This window comes from Dipodomys ordii, unplaced genomic scaffold (assembly GCF_000151885.1).
Source record: "Dipodomys ordii isolate 6190 unplaced genomic scaffold, Dord_2.0 Scaffold105, whole genome shotgun sequence".
Lineage (NCBI taxonomy): Eukaryota > Metazoa > Chordata > Mammalia > Rodentia > Heteromyidae > Dipodomys > Dipodomys ordii.
In genome coordinates this window covers 3,331,760-3,349,959 of record NW_012267321.1, presented here as the reverse complement: position 1 = coordinate 3,349,959, position 18,200 = coordinate 3,331,760, and the positions used below count along the sequence as shown (strand labels likewise).

General features: G+C 56.4%; 1 protein-coding gene across 2 annotated transcripts; it reads right to left on the bottom strand.

The window, feature by feature from the left end:
- Nucleotides 1-225: 225 nt before the first annotated feature.
- Nucleotides 226-18,187, bottom strand: Prkcg (protein kinase C, gamma). 2 transcript variants are annotated; one of them, XM_013027766.1, is made up of 18 exons: nucleotides 17,997-18,187; nucleotides 17,265-17,296; nucleotides 16,267-16,349; nucleotides 12,611-12,722; nucleotides 12,364-12,495; nucleotides 11,527-11,683; nucleotides 10,591-10,725; nucleotides 10,172-10,259; nucleotides 9,858-9,887; nucleotides 7,254-7,406; nucleotides 6,824-7,012; nucleotides 5,889-5,980; nucleotides 5,747-5,809; nucleotides 5,477-5,615; nucleotides 3,840-3,920; nucleotides 1,983-2,090; nucleotides 900-1,040; nucleotides 226-486 (listed from the first exon to the last, which is right to left on the bottom strand). In XM_013027766.1, exons 1-18 carry the CDS (start codon nucleotides 18,164-18,166, stop codon nucleotides 298-300), a joined length of 2,094 nt encoding a protein of 697 aa, XP_012883220.1. In that variant the 5' UTR covers nucleotides 18,167-18,187; the 3' UTR covers nucleotides 226-297. The 2 variants fall into 2 exon arrangements, with proteins under 2 accessions (XP_012883220.1, XP_012883221.1); XM_013027767.1 differs by lacking the exon at nucleotides 7,254-7,406 and having other exon boundaries at nucleotides 267-486; nucleotides 17,997-18,182.
- Nucleotides 18,188-18,200: the final 13 nt, after the last annotated feature.

The window sequence follows — 18,200 nt, the reverse complement described above, 5'->3', positions numbered from 1 at the left end:
TGGGTGGGTGGGACTTCGGGGCGGAGCCTCCAGACGGGGTGGGGCCGGTGGAGGCCTAGCTCTCATAGGGAGGAGACCCGGACCGGGACCTGGACTACGGGGCTGGACTAAAGGGCTGGGCAGGGCAGAGCCTCGAACCCGAGCGGCTCCAGGCCTTGTGGAGTCTGCAGTGCCGGAAACGCTGGGGGGGGGTCGCCTCGAACCCGGGGGTTGGAGGCCGAATGCGGGGTGGGGATTGGGGGAGGGGGAAGAATGGGGGCGGCGGGGCGCTGGCGACACCTAGCGGCGGCGGGGAGGCTACATGACGGGCACGGGCACCGGGCTCGTGGGGCTGCGGGCATCGGGGTGCACGAAGTCGGGGTTGACGTAAGTGAAGCCCTGGAAGTCCGCCTGGTCGATGCTGGCTAGCACCAGGCGGTCTGGGGGCGTCAGCGCCGGCGCCGCCCGTGTGAAGAACTTGTCGAAGTTTTCCCCACTGCGGCCGCACTGCGGGAAACGGGGGGGCGATATCTGTGAGGGTCCTGGTAGTCTGTGCGGGACCCCGGGGGTTTGTACGAGGCCCAGGGGTCTGTGCAGGGCCCGGGGGATTCTGTGCAGGGGCCCTAGAATCTGTGTGGGGCCCGGGGTATCTGTGCGGGACCCCGGGGGAGTGTGCAGGGCCCCGGGGGTCAGTGCGGGGTGGGACCCCTGGGTCTGTGCAGGCCCTTGGGATCTGGGCGAGCCCCTTGGGGTCTGTGCGGGGCCGGGGGGCGGGAGGCGCTGAGTTCTTGCTTCCTCGCCTGCCATCCTCTGGTCTCTGCCCCCCTTTCAGGGATCTGGGCAGAGGTAACCCCAGGCGAGGAGGTTCGGGTGCTCCCGTCTCCCCCACGCCTCCCGGGCAGGCCCAGCGGGTGACTGACCGGACGCGGCCTGAACGGGGGCGCGATCTCCAGACGCTCCAGACGCTCCCAGTCGATCCAGCGGAAGAAGCCGTGCCCGCGGATGGTGGGTTCGCCATCGGGGCCCGAGCCCAAGCGCTTGCCTGGGTGCTTCGTCAGGAACTGCAGGAAGCAGCCGAAGAGACAGATCGGGAAAGAGAGAGAACGACAAGGGGTGCAGAATCAGCACCGAGGTCGGAAGAGGAGGAAGAAGGGGGCGCAGACCCGCGACGGGGCGGGCACGAGACTGGGGGGGGCGGGGAGAAGAAGGAAGGAAATGGGACTAAATGTACCGGGGTGGCAGCAGAGGAAATCCAGCCCCAAAGGCCAGGGGTGGACAAGAGAAACCAAAACCAAGATGGGAGGGTGTGAGCGGCCCAGAAAGAAAGGGGTGGAGGCAGGAGGAAGATCCAAGTGGGGGAGAGGGAGAGGGAGAGGGGAGGGGAGATGGAGGGAAAGACAGGGAGAGGCACAAATATCCATACACACATATCCATACACACACACACACACACACACACACTCACACACACACACACCGGAGGAGATGCCCAGATGGAAAGGCCCATCATACCCAGTGGAAAGAGGCCGAGGTGTGAGCTGGAGAGCCAGAGGGAGACAGTCCTCTGACCAGAGAGGGGCTCTGGAAACAGAGGGGTGCTGCCAGTGTCCGACCCTCCCACTCTCACCCCCTTGGGGCCAGCCACTGTTTTCTGGACACAGTCTCTCCCTCCCTTGGGGAGAGGACTCCTCGGCTCACAGCTGTGATAGCTTTCCCAAGCATAGGAGTTCTAGTGTTTCTGGGCAGCTCCGGAGGGAGACGCGGGTTGCAGCCTCATGGTAGTGACTGCAGTAAGCACGGGGTGGGAGCTGTGGAGGAGTGAGGGGAGTAGAGGGCACCCCAGGACTTGGACTGGCCACAAGGTGACCAATGTGGTTCTAGCAAAACCTGTGTATTCCATCCACTTTTCTGGAAGGCGGGAGGAAGGAAAGTGGAAGAATGAGATACACAGGTTGTGGGATACATGGGTTGTGAGCGTGCAAAGCAGGGACTGGGGTCCTCACCCCCTTGCAGATGGCCACGGCTTCTCGGGAAAGGGACTTGGGGTAGGTGACCGTTTGCTCCATGATGGCCTGAAACAGCTCCTCTTCATCCTCGCCATCAAAGGGCGGCTGCCAAGGACACAATGAGAGGCCTGTCAGACCTCCTTCCCTGATGCCTCCAGCCCCTGTACTCCACTCACCAGGAACACCACACACCCCACGGTTGGCCCCTCCCCACGGGCAGTGCTGATGAAGCACCAACCACTTGTATGCTCAAGCCTGAGCTGTGTCCCTCCACTGCCGGCCTTTCCTTCTCTGATCTGCAAATCATCAGGGTGTCAATTGGGCAATACATATGTCATCTCAAGGCTGTTCTGGTTGGAGGAAGGGTTTGACTCTATAGGGCGAGGAAAAGCAACATGAAGGCCTGGGTCTAAATTGAGCATTTAGATGGGCTGTACATGTAAGAGAAAAAGCACCTGAGTTAAATAGGGGGAGCCAGGCATCCATGGCTCATGCCTATCATCTTTGCTACTCAGGAGGCTGAGATCTGAGGATTGTGGTTCAAAGCAAGCCTGGGCATGAAAATCTGTGAGACTCTTATCTCCAATTAACTACCAGAAAAAACCAGAAGTGGCACTGTAGCTCAAGTGGTAGAGTGCTTGCCTTGAGCTGAAGAGCTGAGGGAGAGTGCCCAGGCCCAGAGTTTAAGCCTCATGACCAACTAAAAAGAAAAACAAACAAACAAAAAGAAAAAGGGGGGTAAATCTGGCATTTTTTTCAACCTTTAGAATAAATGCAGTATTTCCTCCAATTATGAATATAGGCAAATGAAAGCTGCAGAACCAACTGAAAAATCAAACATTCCTAGCTCAGAATTACTGTTGGGCCTTCTTTTCTTTCCTACTCCTGCATGAACTTAGCATTTTATAGACTGCCAAGAAGCCACAAATATGTCTGTGTCCCGATGTTAAATATCATAAACAAGGGCTGGGATGGTGGCTCAGTGGTAGAGCGATTGCCTTGAATGCATTAGGCCCTGGGTTCGATTCCTCAGCACCACATAAGCATAAAAGAAAAAAAAGCCAGAAGTGGTGCTGTGGCTCAAGTGGTAGAGCCCTAGCCTTGAGCTGAAGAGCTGAGGGACAGGGCCCAGGTCCAGAGTTCAGGCCCCACGACCGGACCCAAAAAAAATAAAAATAAATAAATATCATAAACAACTGTCTATGTTTCAGTGAACTTACTTAGGTAAATGCAATTAACTTTTGAGAAATAACTGGGTGCTGGTGACTTCTGCCTGTAATCCTAGTTACTTGAGAAGCTGAGATCTGAGGATCATGGTTTGAAGCCAGTCAGGGCAGAAAAAGTCTATGAGACTCTTATCTCCATTAAACTACTCAGAAAAAGCCGGAAGTGGTGCTGTGGCACAAGTGGTAGAGTGCTGGCCTTGAGCACAAAGAGACTCAGAGACAGCGTCCAGGCCCTGAGTTCAAGCCCCAGGAGGACTGGCAAGCGAAAAAGAAAGAAAGGAAGGAAGGAAGGGAGGGAGAGAGAGAAGGAAGGAAGGAAGAGGAAGAGAAGGAAGGAAGGAAGGAAGGAAAGAAGGAAGGAAGGAGGGAAGGGAGAGAGAACTACACTTCAAGGAGATTGATTTATTTTATCGTTTGTGTGCCCAAGTGTGAGAAGGGTTTACAGAATTCACCAAAGTGCCAAAGGCACCAAAACAAAACCCAAAACAAAAGAGCAAAAGCTGAACACCCAGGGACTATGGGAAGATAACGTTTCAGGACCATGGACAGCAGTCTGGGACTTTCCTCCCCTCCACCCTCCTGCAGATAGAAAGGAGGCTGCTTAGGAGGGGTGTCCCCCGGTCCTTACCTGTCCTGCCAGCATCTCGTACAGCAGGACCCCGAATGACCACCAGTCCACAGACTTGCCGTAGGGTTGGTAGGCAATAATCTGAGGGGGAGGAGGGAGGGGGTGAGGGGCCAGAGCCAGGGATTGCGACGTTCCTTTAAGAGGCCCAGCACCTCTCTGGCCTTGGTCCCAGGAGCCCGTCCTGCATCAGATGCTTTGGGCCCAAGTTCTTCCCACTCTGTGAACATTTTGGCTGCAGCTCCATCCATCCACCCTTTGAAGAATTCAGGGAAGGAAGGTTCCCTGCTGACAACATCCCTTCTACTCTCAAACACAGACTACGCAAAAGCCAAGTCGCCAGCCCCGCCTGCCGCACCTGCTCAGAGTTCCTGAACAGCCTGCCTGTGACAGGTTGGGCACCAGGGCCCAGACTGCAGCACCCAGGCCTGGGCATGGATGCCAGGAAGCCGGAGGCGGGCATGGCAGTGGCTCTCTCCCTAACTTTGCACAGGAGATGCCTTCTGCAGGGACAGCAAGGTTTGATGACCACCAACAGGGATCACTTGGCCCACAGCATTGAGCAGTTTAAAAAAACAAATTGAGGGGCAGCATCTCCAATACCACCTCATCCCCAGCTTAGTAAAGCCAGGTCACACAGCATCCATCCCCTCCTCCCCCAGTCACGTACACCTACGTTGAAAGCATGAACTTTACCCCTTGACAAGGGCCCAGCAATTTCCCATCCACCGAAAATACTCAGGCATGGCATCTGCCCTCCTGGCCCTCCTAGGCTTCCACTCTGGCCTTTGAAAATGGTAGAAGTGCCAGGCACCAGTTCTCACACCTGTAGTCTTAGCATTCAGGAGGCCGAGTTCTCAGGATTGAGGTTCAAAACCAGCCCGGTCAGGAAACCCCATGAGACTCTAATTGCCAATAAACTACTCAAAAAAGCCGGACGTGGCACTGTGGCTCAAGTGGTAGAGTGTTCAGCGTAAGCAAAAAGAAGCTCAGGGACAGTGCCCAGGCCCAGAGTTCAAGCCCCATGGGCTGGCAAAAAAAATACACTGTACTTATTCAAAGCCCTGGTTCCAATACACACACACACACACACACACACACACACACACACACACACACAGAAACTAGGTGCAAGACTCACTATGAGTTTTTACCTAGCAGAGTACTCCAGGGCCCGCCCCACTGCTCAGCGCTGCAGCTGAGCCCCGCCCACAGGGTAGACTGGAAATAGTCTCTGGCTTCTCAGAATGCGGCAAGCTCCACTCAGAATCCCCCAGAATCCCTGCAAGATGGGTCCCCACCCCCGCCTGAGCACTGCCCCACAGGTCCTGCTCATTTCATCTGTTTCCTGGCTTACAGCACATCCACCCGCCTTCCGACGGGAACACTGAAGCAATGCCTGACCTGGTTTTGAGGCCTACCTGGGAAACAGCAACCCCCTAACTAGAAACACTGGACCACCCTGTCCATCCACAATAGGCCCCACCCACTAGGAACATTGGACAGCCTGTCCATCCACAACAGGCCCCACCCACTGGGAACACTGGATGGCCCTTTCCATCCACAACAGGCCCCACCCACTAGGAACACTGGACAGCCTGCCCATCAGCAGCTGGTGGAGAAGCTGAGGGTCACAGTACCTCAGGGGCTATGTAGTCTGGAGTCCCACAGAAGGTGCGGGTTGTGGTCCCAGGGAAGACGTTTTCTTTACACATGCCGAAGTCGGTAATCTTAATGTGTCCTTCTGCATCCAACATCACATTATCCAACTTCAGGTCCCTGGAGAACAGGGGTGCCAAAAGACATTGCGGGAAGGGGGGCTGAGAGGGGCAGGTCTGGGCTCTATGTGCCAACCCCTTCTCCTTTCAGGGGCCAGCTGTCCTTCCACGGGAAGTCCTGGGCATGCTGACCTGTAGATGATGCCCTGGTTGTGAAGGAAGAACAGGCCGATGGCGATTTCTGCAGCGTAGAACCTGGAGGAGCCGTGGGAAGTGCAGGTCAGTGGCCCGCGGTCCCCCTCCCCACCCCAACTCCCTGCCCTGTCACACTCACGCTGCGTGGGGCTCCTTAAACTTGCCCAGCTGCTGGATGTGGTACATCAAGTCACCTCCGGTGACATACTCCATCACGAAATACAGGCGGTCCTGGGGAGGAGGCTGGGGCTCAGAGGCAGGGACGCATCCTTCGTGCCCACTCGAGGGGACAATTGTGGAGCAACTGGCCACACCGAGGAAGGGCCCCGGGTCCATCCCCGGTGGCTCCGATAGTCAGGAGTTCTAGCCTCGCTTCTCAGAACTGAGAACTGAGGTCACACTGCTGGCTGAAATCCGGGCAGGCCGGGGCCCTTTGCACATCCAGCCACACGTATGTACCTGTGACTCCGGCCACCTTGGCCCAAAGACCTTTGCACACATACGTACATGTGACTCTGGCCACCTCGGCCCAAGGACGGACAGCCTTCACCTACTGCAACTATCATGTCTAGTACTGGAGGCTGGCCGGGCCCACGCAGAGCCAGAGGCACCTCCTTCCCAAACCTGGAAGGTTCGGAATCCCTGCCACAGTCTTAGGGAAACCCCTTTACCACGCATCCTTTAGGCAGAATCCAAAAGTGGTGCCATTACTCAGAGTCCAAATTCAGACCCCAGACAGCCCGGTATGTGAGGTTGGCTGCAAGACAGGTGGTTCGGCCACATCCACTTTCGCGCTGAGCCAGGCCACGCCTCCAGCAGACAATCCCGGCCACGCCCATCTAGCCCTTCATCCCGGCCTGGCTCCACCCCATAACACTGGCCACGCCCACCAGGAGGTACTCCTGGCCACGCCCCCGCCGGAGATCCAGGCCATGCCCAGGCTATCGAGCCCACACACACTCCTGGTCACGCCCACTTAAAGTGCTCGGTGCCTTTGCTGAGCCCGGGTGGCAGTTCCAGCCCGAGGGGGGCAGGGCGGCGCCATCGCCGTCGGCCCTCGCGCCCCGGCCTCACCGGTGTCTGGAAGGTGGAGTGCAGCTGGGTTAGGAAGTGGGGTCGGCCGCCGGGCCCGCGGCCGCCCAGCGCCAGCACGCGCTTCTCCACCAGCGTGCAGTCCACGTCGTCGTCCTGGACGATCACGTCCTTCTTCAGGATCTTGATGGCGTAGAGCTCGTCGGAGCCCCTGCGCTCGGCCAGCATTACCTAGGGACGGAGGGCAGGGGTGGACGGGTGGACGGGGACGGGGCCCAGGCCGGGGCCTGGGAAGGGTGGGGGAAGGGGACGCCCGGGGCTGACGCCTAGGCACTTCCAGGAGCCGATCCCAGGGCTCCCCCACCCACTCCCGCCTCTAGGAGCAGGAACCCTCCCGCCCCTCCCAGCCTCCCCACCCCTCTGCCCTTCCCCCCTGCTCCCCCCACCCCCTCCCCAGCCCCAAGAATCCAACCTTCCCAAAGCTGCCTTTTCCCAGGACCATGAGGAAACTGAAGTCGGAGATGTGCAGGCGCCCCGAGCCAGCCCCGAAGAAGCAGCGCTTGGAGTCGGTGGGGCTGGGGGATGGGGAGGGGATGGGGGAGGACGAAGGGCCCATCCGCACCCGCTGTGGACAAGCAGAGAACCCGGGTCGCCCTCCCGGTCAGGCGAGACCCGGCCAGGAAGGGGATAGGGAAGAACGGGGAGGAATACATGACAAAATGGGGCAAACCCCACCCCTCGCGTGGCTGGAGAACTTTCTCTGATCTGCCCTCCCTACCCCCAGCCTGAAGAATTTATTATTTAACTCACACTCGGCCTACTGGTTACACCCTCTGGACAACCTTGCTGTCCTACCCACTTTCCAGAAGAGGGAACTGGCACAGAGATGTCAAGCAATTTGCCCCCAGGTCAAACTCCCCAGGCCTTGGCCACACTGAAGCCTCCAAGCCCGGGTCTTTTAGAGGAATTGGCAAAACAGATCATGAGGTCCTACCCCCAGGCTTTCTGATTCTATGAAGGGGAGGGCGAGGAGGGGAAAGCTGTGAATTTACACAGTTCCCTGGGCTTGTGGCTGCTGCTGGCCCGCCCTAGCCTTGTGTCTTTTTCTTTCATGCCTGTCCTTCCCACCCTCCACCCCCCCCCCAAGCCTGAGCTGCTTGTGCAACTTCCACGGCTGTCCTTTCTAATGTGTTCTCTGCTTAGCAGGCAGAGGGACCAATTTAAAAATAAATAAACCAGGTCATGTCTCCCCTATGCTTTCGAACCCTCTAATGGCTTCTTCCTGTATTAAGATTTTATTTCCTGTGGCTTCAGTAGCAGCTTTAATGGATCCCACTGGTCTCTCCCCCACCCCCTCCAAGGTCTTGCCTCGCTAGCCTCCAACACATTGCTCCCTTTCCAACCCCAGGGCCTTGGGACATGCCATTCTGCCCGCTCTGAATAAATTGTTCCCCTACCGCTGTCCAGTCATTTCTCAGGCCTCCCTTGATCATTTTAATAGAACCAGTTACTGCTCTCCCGACCCAGGGACTATCATGGACAGCTCCTTTGGAACAGAAATTGACCTCTTTCCCCTGAGCACCCTAAACAGGGGTCGATTTTGTTCTCCAACACAAAGTGGTGGTGCTTGGGGAAGTGGTGAGGTTCAAGAGTTATTGTTTCCTTTTTTTTTTTTTTCTTTTTTGGTGCCAGTACTGGGGCTTGAACTAAGGGCCTGGGTATTTTTGCTCAAGACTGGTGTTCTACCATTTGAGCCAAAACTCTACTTCTGGCTTTTTGTTGATCACTTAGAAATAGAGTCTTAGCTGGGTGCTGGTGGCTCACGCCTATAATCCTAGCTACTCAGGAGGCTGAGATCTGAGGATCACGGTTCAAAGCCAGCCCGGGCAGGAGAGTCTGTGAAAGTCTTATCTCCAATAAACCACCAGAAAACCGGAAGTGGCACTGTAGCTCAAGTGGTAGAGCACTGGCCTTGAGCTGAAGAGCTGAGGGACAGCGCCCAAGCCCAGAGTTCAAGCCCCACGACCGACAAAAAAAAAAAAAAAATAGAGTCTTGCCAGGTGCCAGTGGCTCACGGCTGTCATCCTACCTACTCGGGTAGGATCACAGTTCAAAGCGAGCCCAGGCAAAAAAGTCTGTTGAGACTCTTATTTTTATTTTTATTTTTTTTGTCGGTCGTGGGGCTTGAACTCTGGGCCTGGGCACTGTCCCTCAGCTCTTCAGCTCAAGGTGAGTACTCTACCACTTGAGCTACAGCGTCACTTCCAGTTTTCTGGTGGTTTATTGGAGATAAGAGTTTCATGGACTTTCTGCCTGGGCTGGCTTTGAACCTCGATCCTCAGATCTCAGCCTCCTGAGTAGCTAGGATTACAGGCATGAGCCACTGGCACCCACCTGTGAGATTCTTATCTCCAGTGAACCACCAGAAAACTGGAAGTGGAGCTGTGGCTCAAGTGGTAGCACACTCAACTTGAGCTGAAGAGCTGAGGGACAGCACCCAGACCCAGAGTTTAAGCCCCACAGCCAAAAAAAAGTCCCATGGATTTTCCCACTCAGTTCTCAGCTCTCAGCCTCCTGAGCAGCTAGGATTACAGGTGTGAACCACCAGCACCTGGCTCAAGAAATATTTGTGAACAAGATACCATATTGTGCAGAGGGCAGCTTGGCCATTTAGTTTCAGACCCCATGCATAACGGCATGGACAACGGTCAGGTAACAGAAAGAACTTCCAGCAGAGTTGTCAGGAGTGGACAGTACTTTGGACAACATCTTGCAAGCAGGTAGGAACCTAGGCTGCCCCTAGTCCCAGGACCTAGCCCAGGGTCTGACACCGGCAGGTGTGTATTGATAATATTCATTGATGCCTATTGAGTAGGGAGAGACACAGAACAAAACCTCAGACACAGCCTTCCCTGTCATGGGTGCTCCTGGATTACAGAACAAGTCAATAAAGACCAAAGCAGTAGGATACCCAGAAAGTACAGAATGGACCGAGTGCCAACCACCCATTCAACTAACATGTAGAACTGAAGACAGACAGACAGTCTGAGCACCACAATGTCTCAACTCTACTCACCTCATACAATTCCAAGGGGTAGTTACAGGCCTGGGGGGAAAAAAAGCAAGAGTCGGGGCCCCAAAGGAGGTAGGAGATTGCCCCAGAGCAAGATCTAGAACCTCTATTATCTCCAAGCCACAGGGATTGAAAAGAACTACAATTCCCATCAGACACTGGAGCCAGAGCCCCTAAGAAGAGCAAAGGTAGGAGCATGGGGTCTTCTGGGAATTGTAGTCCCAGGACCAGTGGGCCTTCAGAGGGTAGAGGGGAAGGCCAGCTCTGAAATGGGGGGAGGCTGGTCTGGGCTCCCCTGGGGAAGCCAGTCCAGGTACCTCAAACTTCTGGAGGAGGCTGCAGTTGTCAGCATCGGCCACCGGCACATTGTAATATTCGCCCTCCTCCTGGTTCAGTAACTTGTACCTGACATACAGACGGAGACCAGGGCCGGGCAGGGGTGGGGGGAGCAGGGCACCCGAGGAAGAGGCAGAGACATCCAAAGGGAGGAAAGAAACACAGAGAGACAGACACAGAGATGGAGAGAGAGAAAGTGAGATAAGGAGAGGGGGGAGAGAGCGGCGAGAGAAGAGGAAGAAGAGAGAGGAGGAAGAAGAGGAGAAGGAGGTGGAGGAGGAGCAGGGGGGAGGGGAAAGAAGATGGGGAAGAAGGAGAGGGAAAGACGGTGGTCCAGAGGAGGAGACCACGCGTGGAAGGAGGTAACTGGTCCACCACCATCCCTGGTCCCACTCCTCACCAGCCATCCACAGGTGCCTTGAGCAGTTCCGAGACCCCAAAGGACATGGCGCCCATGAAGTCGTTTCGGGATGTCCGGTCCCAGTCCCACACCTCCACGCTGAGCCTTCGTTCCACGTCCCCGGGCTTCAGGTTGCTGCAGAGGGTGGGCCAGAGGGAGGAGCTGGAGCTCATGGTCCCCCATCCCTACCGTGGGCACTGGGGGTGGAGTGGAATCCCATCCTGGCCTCCCAGAGCTCTGCGGTCAAGGCCAGTAGAGGACTGAAGTGGAAGTGGATAGCTGTCCCAGCGTCCAGCTTCCCTCCTTCCCACCCAGCTCCTGCTCTTTTTCCTGCTCCTAGTCACCAATGTCACCTCACTTTTTCTGCTCTCTGTCCTGTCTTCCTGGCTTCTCTTTTGGTCTTTGCTACTTCCCTATCCTCTACTATCCTCTCCCCTGCCTCTGTGTGTGTGTGTGTGTGCACGTGTGTGCTTTCTTCTCTCTGGATCTTCTGAAACGGGGTTTTGCTACAGCTCAGGCTGGCCTTGAACTCACCATCCTCCTGCCTCCATCTCCCCAGTGCTGGGATTACTTGTGTATGCCACCACACCCAGTCTTCCATCTGTCCCTCTGCTCTCTTCTTGCCCCATTTCAGTCCTTTTCCCTTTCATCCTCCTCTAGACTCTTCTTGTTCCTCTGCTTGTCTCTCCTCTCGTCTGGAACTCTCTCTAAAGTAGAGAGGGCTCAGGGAGATGAAGTGCACTGAGATCTGTGTCTGTGACCCTCTGAGCCTCCACAGCCCTCGTCTTCAAGTGTTCCAGTCCCTTCTCCCATTGCCTTCTTCTGCCCCCTTTGAGATTTCCCTCTATCCCAATGCCTTCACCAGCTTCTCCTTAGAGTGGTGTGGCCCCCAACACCCTCTGACCATCCTCTGTCCATCAGAGCACCCAAGCTCACAACACAAAGGTCTCATTCCACACAGGGTTGAGTGTAGCTTTCACAGTCCGGGTCTTCTGCTTTGTCAGGTTCCTGGGGTCTGGGATGAGCTTCAGTTTCACATAGGGATCAGACAGACCATTGGGGTCCATAGGAATGAGGTTACGGGCCTCGCCAACTGGAAGGGGAAGGTGAAGGAGAGTAGCTTAGAGATCCAGGAAGGAGCTTCTGGGTGTGCTCCCCGTCAGCCATCAAGAAATGCAAGTTGGGACTGTGACTGTGACTTAATGGTAGAGTGCTTGCCTAGCGTGCATGAAGCCCTGGGTTCGATTCCACAGAAACAGAAAATGCCGGAAGTGGTGCTGGGGCTCAAGTGGTAGAGTCCTGGCCTTGAGCAAAATAAGCTCAGGGACAGCGCCCAGGCCCTGAGTTCAAGCCCTGGGACTGGCATACACTGACTCAGGCATGCAGCCCCTGGCCCTGGGTAGCAGACCCCGTCCTTCCTTGGAACAGGTTCCCCATTCACCCGTCCTACTTAAGGATCCTGAGGTCTACAGTGACCACTGAGAGTCGCTTAAGGTCGCAGCAACGGTCAGAATTAGAGGTGGGACTTGGAGCTAGAAGGGCGGGGCCATGGTGATCAGCGGCCTGGGATCAACTGTGTGGGCGTGGCTTAGAGAGGGCGTGGTCTCCTGGTTTGGGAGATGGGCCTGCACTGATGGGTTCTGCCAGGCCTCTCCACAGCAAGAGAGGGGGCGTGGCTTGATGGAGCCAACCACAGGTCTGGGTTCAGCCTATGAGCGTGGCCTGGACCGGTTTCTGCCAGGGGGCGTGGCCTGAGACGGGCAGTGGTCTCACCAGTAATGTGGATCTCATCTGAGGTGGGAGCCCGGATTTCCAGCTGCAGACGGCCGCGGCGCTCAGTGTGGTCCACGCCGCACAGCGAGGGCACGCTGCGCACGCAGCGTCGGTGTACGTTCATCTCGCAACCTGGTGAAGGACAGAAGCCAGGGGTGGTGGCCCAACCCCACCCCCAAGCCCTGCCTGCAGCCCCAGGCCCCATCCCCCGCGCCCGGTCCATGCCAGGCCAGAGCCAGACACTCACAGGAGCACTTCATCCCCTGGTGCACCAGCCCGTAGAGGAGGGAGCCACAGTGGTCGCAGAACGTGGGGCTGCTGTAGCTGTGCAGGCGGAACTTGTGCTTGTTCCGGGGGTCCTGGGGACGAAGAAAACACTCAGAGGCTGTAATCCCAGCAACTCAGCAGGCTGAGAGAAGACTGAGAGTTCGAGGACAACCTGAGCTACATAGTGAGCTCTGATTCAAAGTGGGGGAAAAGACCCTTAGGGGAAGAGTAGGTAGGAGAGAGTCCATTCCTAAACATGGGGGTTTAGTAGAGGGAAACAACCTAAAAACCCTAAGCTGAGCATTGGTGGCTTACTAGCTACTCAGGAGGCTGAGATCTGAGGATCACGGTTCCAAGACAGTCGACACAGAAAAGTCCCTGGGAGACTCTCATCTCCAATATTATACTACTCAAAAACCAGAAGTGGCGCTGTGGCTCAAGTGGTAGAGAGCTAGTCTTGAGCATAGAGAAGCTCAGGGACAGTGCCAGGCCCTGAGTTCAAGTCCCACAACCAACAAAATAAAACAACAGGAATAAAATATAAGGCATAATAGATGATAATGGATGCTTTGGAAAAAATGAGGCAAGGTACTACAAGAAGTTGGGGTCTTGAAATTCGAATATAGTTTGCAGGGAGACACTGACATGGTGTCTTTTGGGCAGAACAGAGAGGAGGGGGCTTGTGACATCCCCTTTCTCTATCCTCCTATTCTTGAGCTTCCTATGAGTTGTTCTCTGAGGATTTTTGGGTCCCTCTGAACCCCGGACTCTGACCATGTCAGCTACTGTGCCTGGGCTGGCTTAGCCCCAGCCTTGGGCCCGAAGGATGGTCCTGGATTATAGCAGGGACCTGAGAGGTCTGGGTCAACACCCACGGGGCGCGCAGAGCTAGTCCCTCCTCAGCCAGCACTGCCAAGGACATCACCAGTGTGAGCCCTGAGGTTAGTGAAGAGTGGGGCCACTTCCCTGCCCAGCCATTCTGAGCATGCTCATTCCCAACACTGAGACCTCCCCCTGCCAAACGGAAAGACCCAGTCCTCATCCGGAAGTAATGCTCAGTTTCTGTGTCTTCCTGTCAAATAATTTGACCTGCACCTTCAAAGAACCCATCAGAGGTGGACACTAGGTTCACACCTGTCACCCTAGTGACTCAGGAGGCTGAGATCTACTGATTACGGGTCAGAGCCAACCCAGGCAGGAAAGTACATGAGACGCCTGTTTCTAACTGACCACTAAAAAGCCAGAAGTAGAACTGTGGCTCAAGTGGTAAAGTGCCAAACATGAATGAAAAAAGCTAAGAGAAGCTGGGTGCTGGTGGCTCACACCTGTAATCCTAGCTACTCAGGAGGCTGAGATCAAAGGATTGCAGTTCAAAGCCAGCCTGGGCAGGAAAGTCCATGAGACTCTTATCTCCAATAAACCACTAGAAAACTGGAAGTGGTGCTGTGGCTCAAGTGGTAGAGGGCTCGCCTTGAGCTGAAGAGCACAGAGTTCAAGCCCCACAACCGACAAAAAAAAGAAAAAGAAAAAAGATAAGAGACAGCACCTGGGCTCTGAGTTCAAAGTTCAAGCCCTAGTACCAGCACAAGTGCATACACGCGCATGCCCGCGTGCGCACACACACACACACATACACACACTCCCACAGACATGAAGTGAACATGTCAGGACTAAGCACAGGATGGAGGTAGGCAGGTGAGTCTGCAGGTAGTGTAGGTAACACAAACATATACAGCCAGGCGCTGGTGGTTCACACCTGTACCTAGCTACTCAGGAGGCTGAGATCTGAGGATCATGGTTGGAAGCCAGCCCAGGCAGAAAAGTCGGTGAGACTCTTACCACCAATAAACCAACTCCAAAAGTCAGGAGTGGAGCTATGGCTCAAGCAGTAGAGTGCTAGCCCAGTGGGACAGTGCCCAGGCCCTGAGTTCAAGCCCCAGGAAAAGTAAACACACACACACACACACACACACACACACACAGAGGCTGGTAGACACATCTTCTGTGAATAAATTCACTTGACAAACTGGCAGAGGTCTTAGGCTTCTGAAGAGCTCTCCTCATCTTTTCGTTGTTGTTCAAGGTATTACCATGTAGCCCAGACTGGTCCCAAACTACTGATCTCTGGCCACAGTCTCCCAAGTGCTGTCTCTTTCCTTCTTCTTTTTTTTTTCTTTTTTTTTGGGGGGGGAGGGACAGGAGGATGGTCCTGGGGCTTTGAACTCAGGGCCTGGGCTTTTGTGCTCCAGGTGAATGCTCTGTCACTTTGAACCACAGCTCCACTTCCAGCTTTTTGGTTGCTTAGTTGAAGATAAGGGTTTCATGGGCTGTCTTACCTGGACTGGCTTTGAACCGTGATCCTCAGAACTCAGCCTCCTGAGTAGCTGGGATTACAAGCATGAGCCTGTCTGCTGTTATACAACTGTCTCTCATCTGTATTAAACCCTGGAAGAAATGGAGCCCATACCTGGGTCTGTTTTCCCATCTCCTTCAGTACCCACTAAACCCAAGTGGCTGTTTAAACTTGAAATCAACCACTGGGTGCCACTGGCTCACACCTGTCATCCTAGCTACTCAGGAGGCTGAGATCTGAAGATCATGGTTCAAAGCCAGCCCAGGCAGGAATGTCTGTGAGACTCTTATCGCCAGTGAACCACCAGAAAACTGGAAGTGGCACTGTGGCTCAAGTAGTAGAGCGCTCACCTTGAGCTGAAGTGCTGAAGACAGTGCCCAGACTCAGAGTTCAAGCCCCATGGCCAACAAAAACAAAACAAAACAAAACAAAAACACCTTGAAATCCAGCTGAATGAAATGGAATTTAGATTTATGTCCCTCTATCTGTCTGGTTCCATCACCAGCCACATTTGGTTGATAGCCACCTATCCGACACCACATGTCCATCACTAGGGTCAGTTCTGCTGGTGGTCACCCCATTTTACAGTGGAGGAAGCTGAGGCTTGGTGAGAAAGGGAAGGAAGGGACAGGACTAGCACTCAGAGTTGATCACAGTGTCGATCTCTGCTGTGCAGAGAGCTGTGGTTCTGAGCACGCGCATGTGTATGTGTGTGTGTATGTGTACAGGGGTCTGCCTGTGCACGTGGGTGTGCACGTGTGCACTGCAGGGTCTCCCCTCCATCTCAGCATCTCCGAAGTGTGCGCCATACCTACTGTCTCCCATTTTAGCATCTTGGAGTGTTGCTCTGATGGCCTCTCTTGGTGCCTGCAAACCTCTCCCTGCACTTGCTCCGTTTTAGTTCTCTCTCTGATCTTCCGTCAGGGCTTTCTCTCCTCTCTGCATCTCAGTGCCTGTATGCATCTCTTTCCTTCAGGCCTGGATTTGTTGAAATCTCTCCCCGCCCCTCCCCCCCAGAGCACCCAGCCCTCCAGTGCTGCTCTTGGTATCCCTCACCCTTGCTCCCAGCTGGTCCCACCTGTGCCCGGCTTGTCCCAGGCCCCCCTGGTATTCCCCCTTTCCAGGCCAAGGGCAAAGAATCTGGGCCAGACTGGCTCCCCCTATCTCTCCAGCCCCCCTCTCCGCCCAGCCTTAAAAATAGCAAGAGAAAGTGGGACGGTCGCTGAGGGGGCATGGGCGGGGGCGTGGCCCGAGGAGGTAGAACCAGGTGTCCGGGCACTCACGTCCGTCTGGGGGCCCTTCCCAGCTCCTGGACACTCGAAGGTCACGAATTCGTGGCATCGTCGATGCACCACAAAGCTGCAGACTGAAGATGAAAATCGGACAGTCACAGATGGCTCCCCTGCAGACAGAGAGCTGCAAAGAAAAGCCCAGACAGACAGAAAACCAGAGAGAGAGAAGTGGTCTCCGCATGGACAGTCCAACATGTGTGTGTGTGTGTGCGTGTGTGTGAGTATGAGGGTGTGAAAGCTGCAGAACCACACAGAGAGTGCAGACACGAACACCTGAGAGACCAATGGAAAGAAGAAATGCAGAGACACAGCAACCACAAAGTGACCAGGGACCCGGAGGCCCCAGACTCAGTCCCAAGTAGATGGACAGACAAACAGAGAGAATCAGTTGGGTCCCCTGGACAAAAACCTCAGGCCACAGAGGAAAGATAAGACAGAAACAGGAGATGCTGACGGATTTCCAGGAAGCAGACCATCCTCAAGCATCCGGGAGGAAGGCAACTTGGGCAGGAGTGAGGCTGGGGGTGCTGTGGCCGCCTCCCACCCTGACTCACCCACTCCCCAGCAGTGGCAGCTGGTGTTGTGGGCCTCGCCCCCCCCTTCAGGGCCCCCACCCCGGCCTGCCCCTGCCTAGGACGATCGTGTTGTCATGGTGACGACGGCCTGGGGAGGGGGGTTCTGACTTGGCATCTCCAGCCCCTTCCCCCCCACACCCTTCAGCTCCCCTTTTTCCAAATCGCCCTGTTGCCATGGCAACAGATTCTCCAAATATCTGTCCCCACCTGGAGCCGGCCGAGGGCGGGGCCGGCGCCCCCTCCGCGGGGGCCCTGCCACCAGCGGCCCCCCCCCCGCGGCCACACCCCCCGCCCCGGGCTCCCCCCGCGCCTCTGGGGACCACGGAGCACATGCGCCTGCAGCCTCCCCGGGCCTTGGCCTCCGCCTGGGCGGGGCAGAGGTCCGGGGGTCCTGGAGGTCCGGCCGGCTCTCACCTTGACACTGCAGGCCCTGCTTTCCAATGCCCCTGCAAGAGCGAAGAGGGGGGTCAGTGTGGCCGGCACCCGTCGTCAGGCCCTCCTCCAGAACCCTGAAACTCCGGCTCCCAGCCCCTCCTCCCTCAGAACCGGGGCCAGACCCTAGCCTCTTCTCTCAGACACGGGGGTCCAGACCCCATTCTAAAGCCCAGTAATGGGCTGGGGGCTGCAGCTCCACTTTGACTCATCCATGTGACATGAATCTGGGCCCCAGCCCCCCCCACAGACCCCCGGCCTCCCCACTAGTCCCCCCCAGATCCCCGACCTCCCTCCTGGTCCTCCCAGGTCCCCCCAGATCCCCAGCCTCCCTCCTGGTCCCCCCAGACCCCCGCTTCCTTCCTGCTCCTCCTAGGTCCCCCCAGATCCCCAGCCTCCCTCCTGGTCCCCCCAAGCTCCCCCCAGATCCCCCGCTTCCCTCCTGGCCTCCCCAGACCTCTGCCTCCTGGTCCCCCCAGATCCCCGGCCTCCCTCCTGGCCCCCCCAGACCTCTGGCCTCCCTCCTGGTCCTCCGAGACCCCTGGCCTCCCTCCAGGTCCTCCGAGACCCCCAGCCTCCCTCTTGCCCCCCCTAGACCCCTGGCCTCTCTCCTGCTCCTCCCAGGTTCCCCCAGATCCCAGCCTCCCTCCTGGTCCCCCCAGACCCCCGGGCTCCCTCCTGGTCCTCCCAGACTCCCGGTCTCCAGCCCCTCACCAGATGAAGTCGGTGCAGTGGCTACAGAAGGTGGGCTGCTTGAAGAAGCGGGCGGTGAACTTGTGGCTCTTGACCTCGTGCACCACCTTCTGCCTCAGGGCGCCCTTCCTGCAGAACAGGGGCCGGGGGCCGCCCTCCGAGTCGCCCCCGCCGGGGCCCAGACCGGCCATGGCCCCGACGCCGCAGCGGGGACCGGGCTGCGGG

What these genes read in the sequence shown, in the direction of transcription:
- Prkcg (XM_013027766.1), bottom strand. Translation starts at nt 18,166, where the DNA reads ATGGCCGGTCTGGGCCCCGGCGGGGGCGACTCGGAGGGCGGCCCCCGG. An exon ending in GCCTCCTCCAGAAGTTTGAG is followed by an intron (nt 9,888 to 10,171) that starts GTACCTGGACTG and finishes TTTTCCCCCCAG; the next exon opens with GCCTGTAACTACCCCTTGGA. An exon ending in TTTAAGGAGCCCCACGCAGC is followed by an intron (nt 5,810 to 5,888) that starts GTGAGTGTGACA and finishes CGGCTCCTCCAG; the next exon opens with GTTCTACGCTGCAGAAATCG.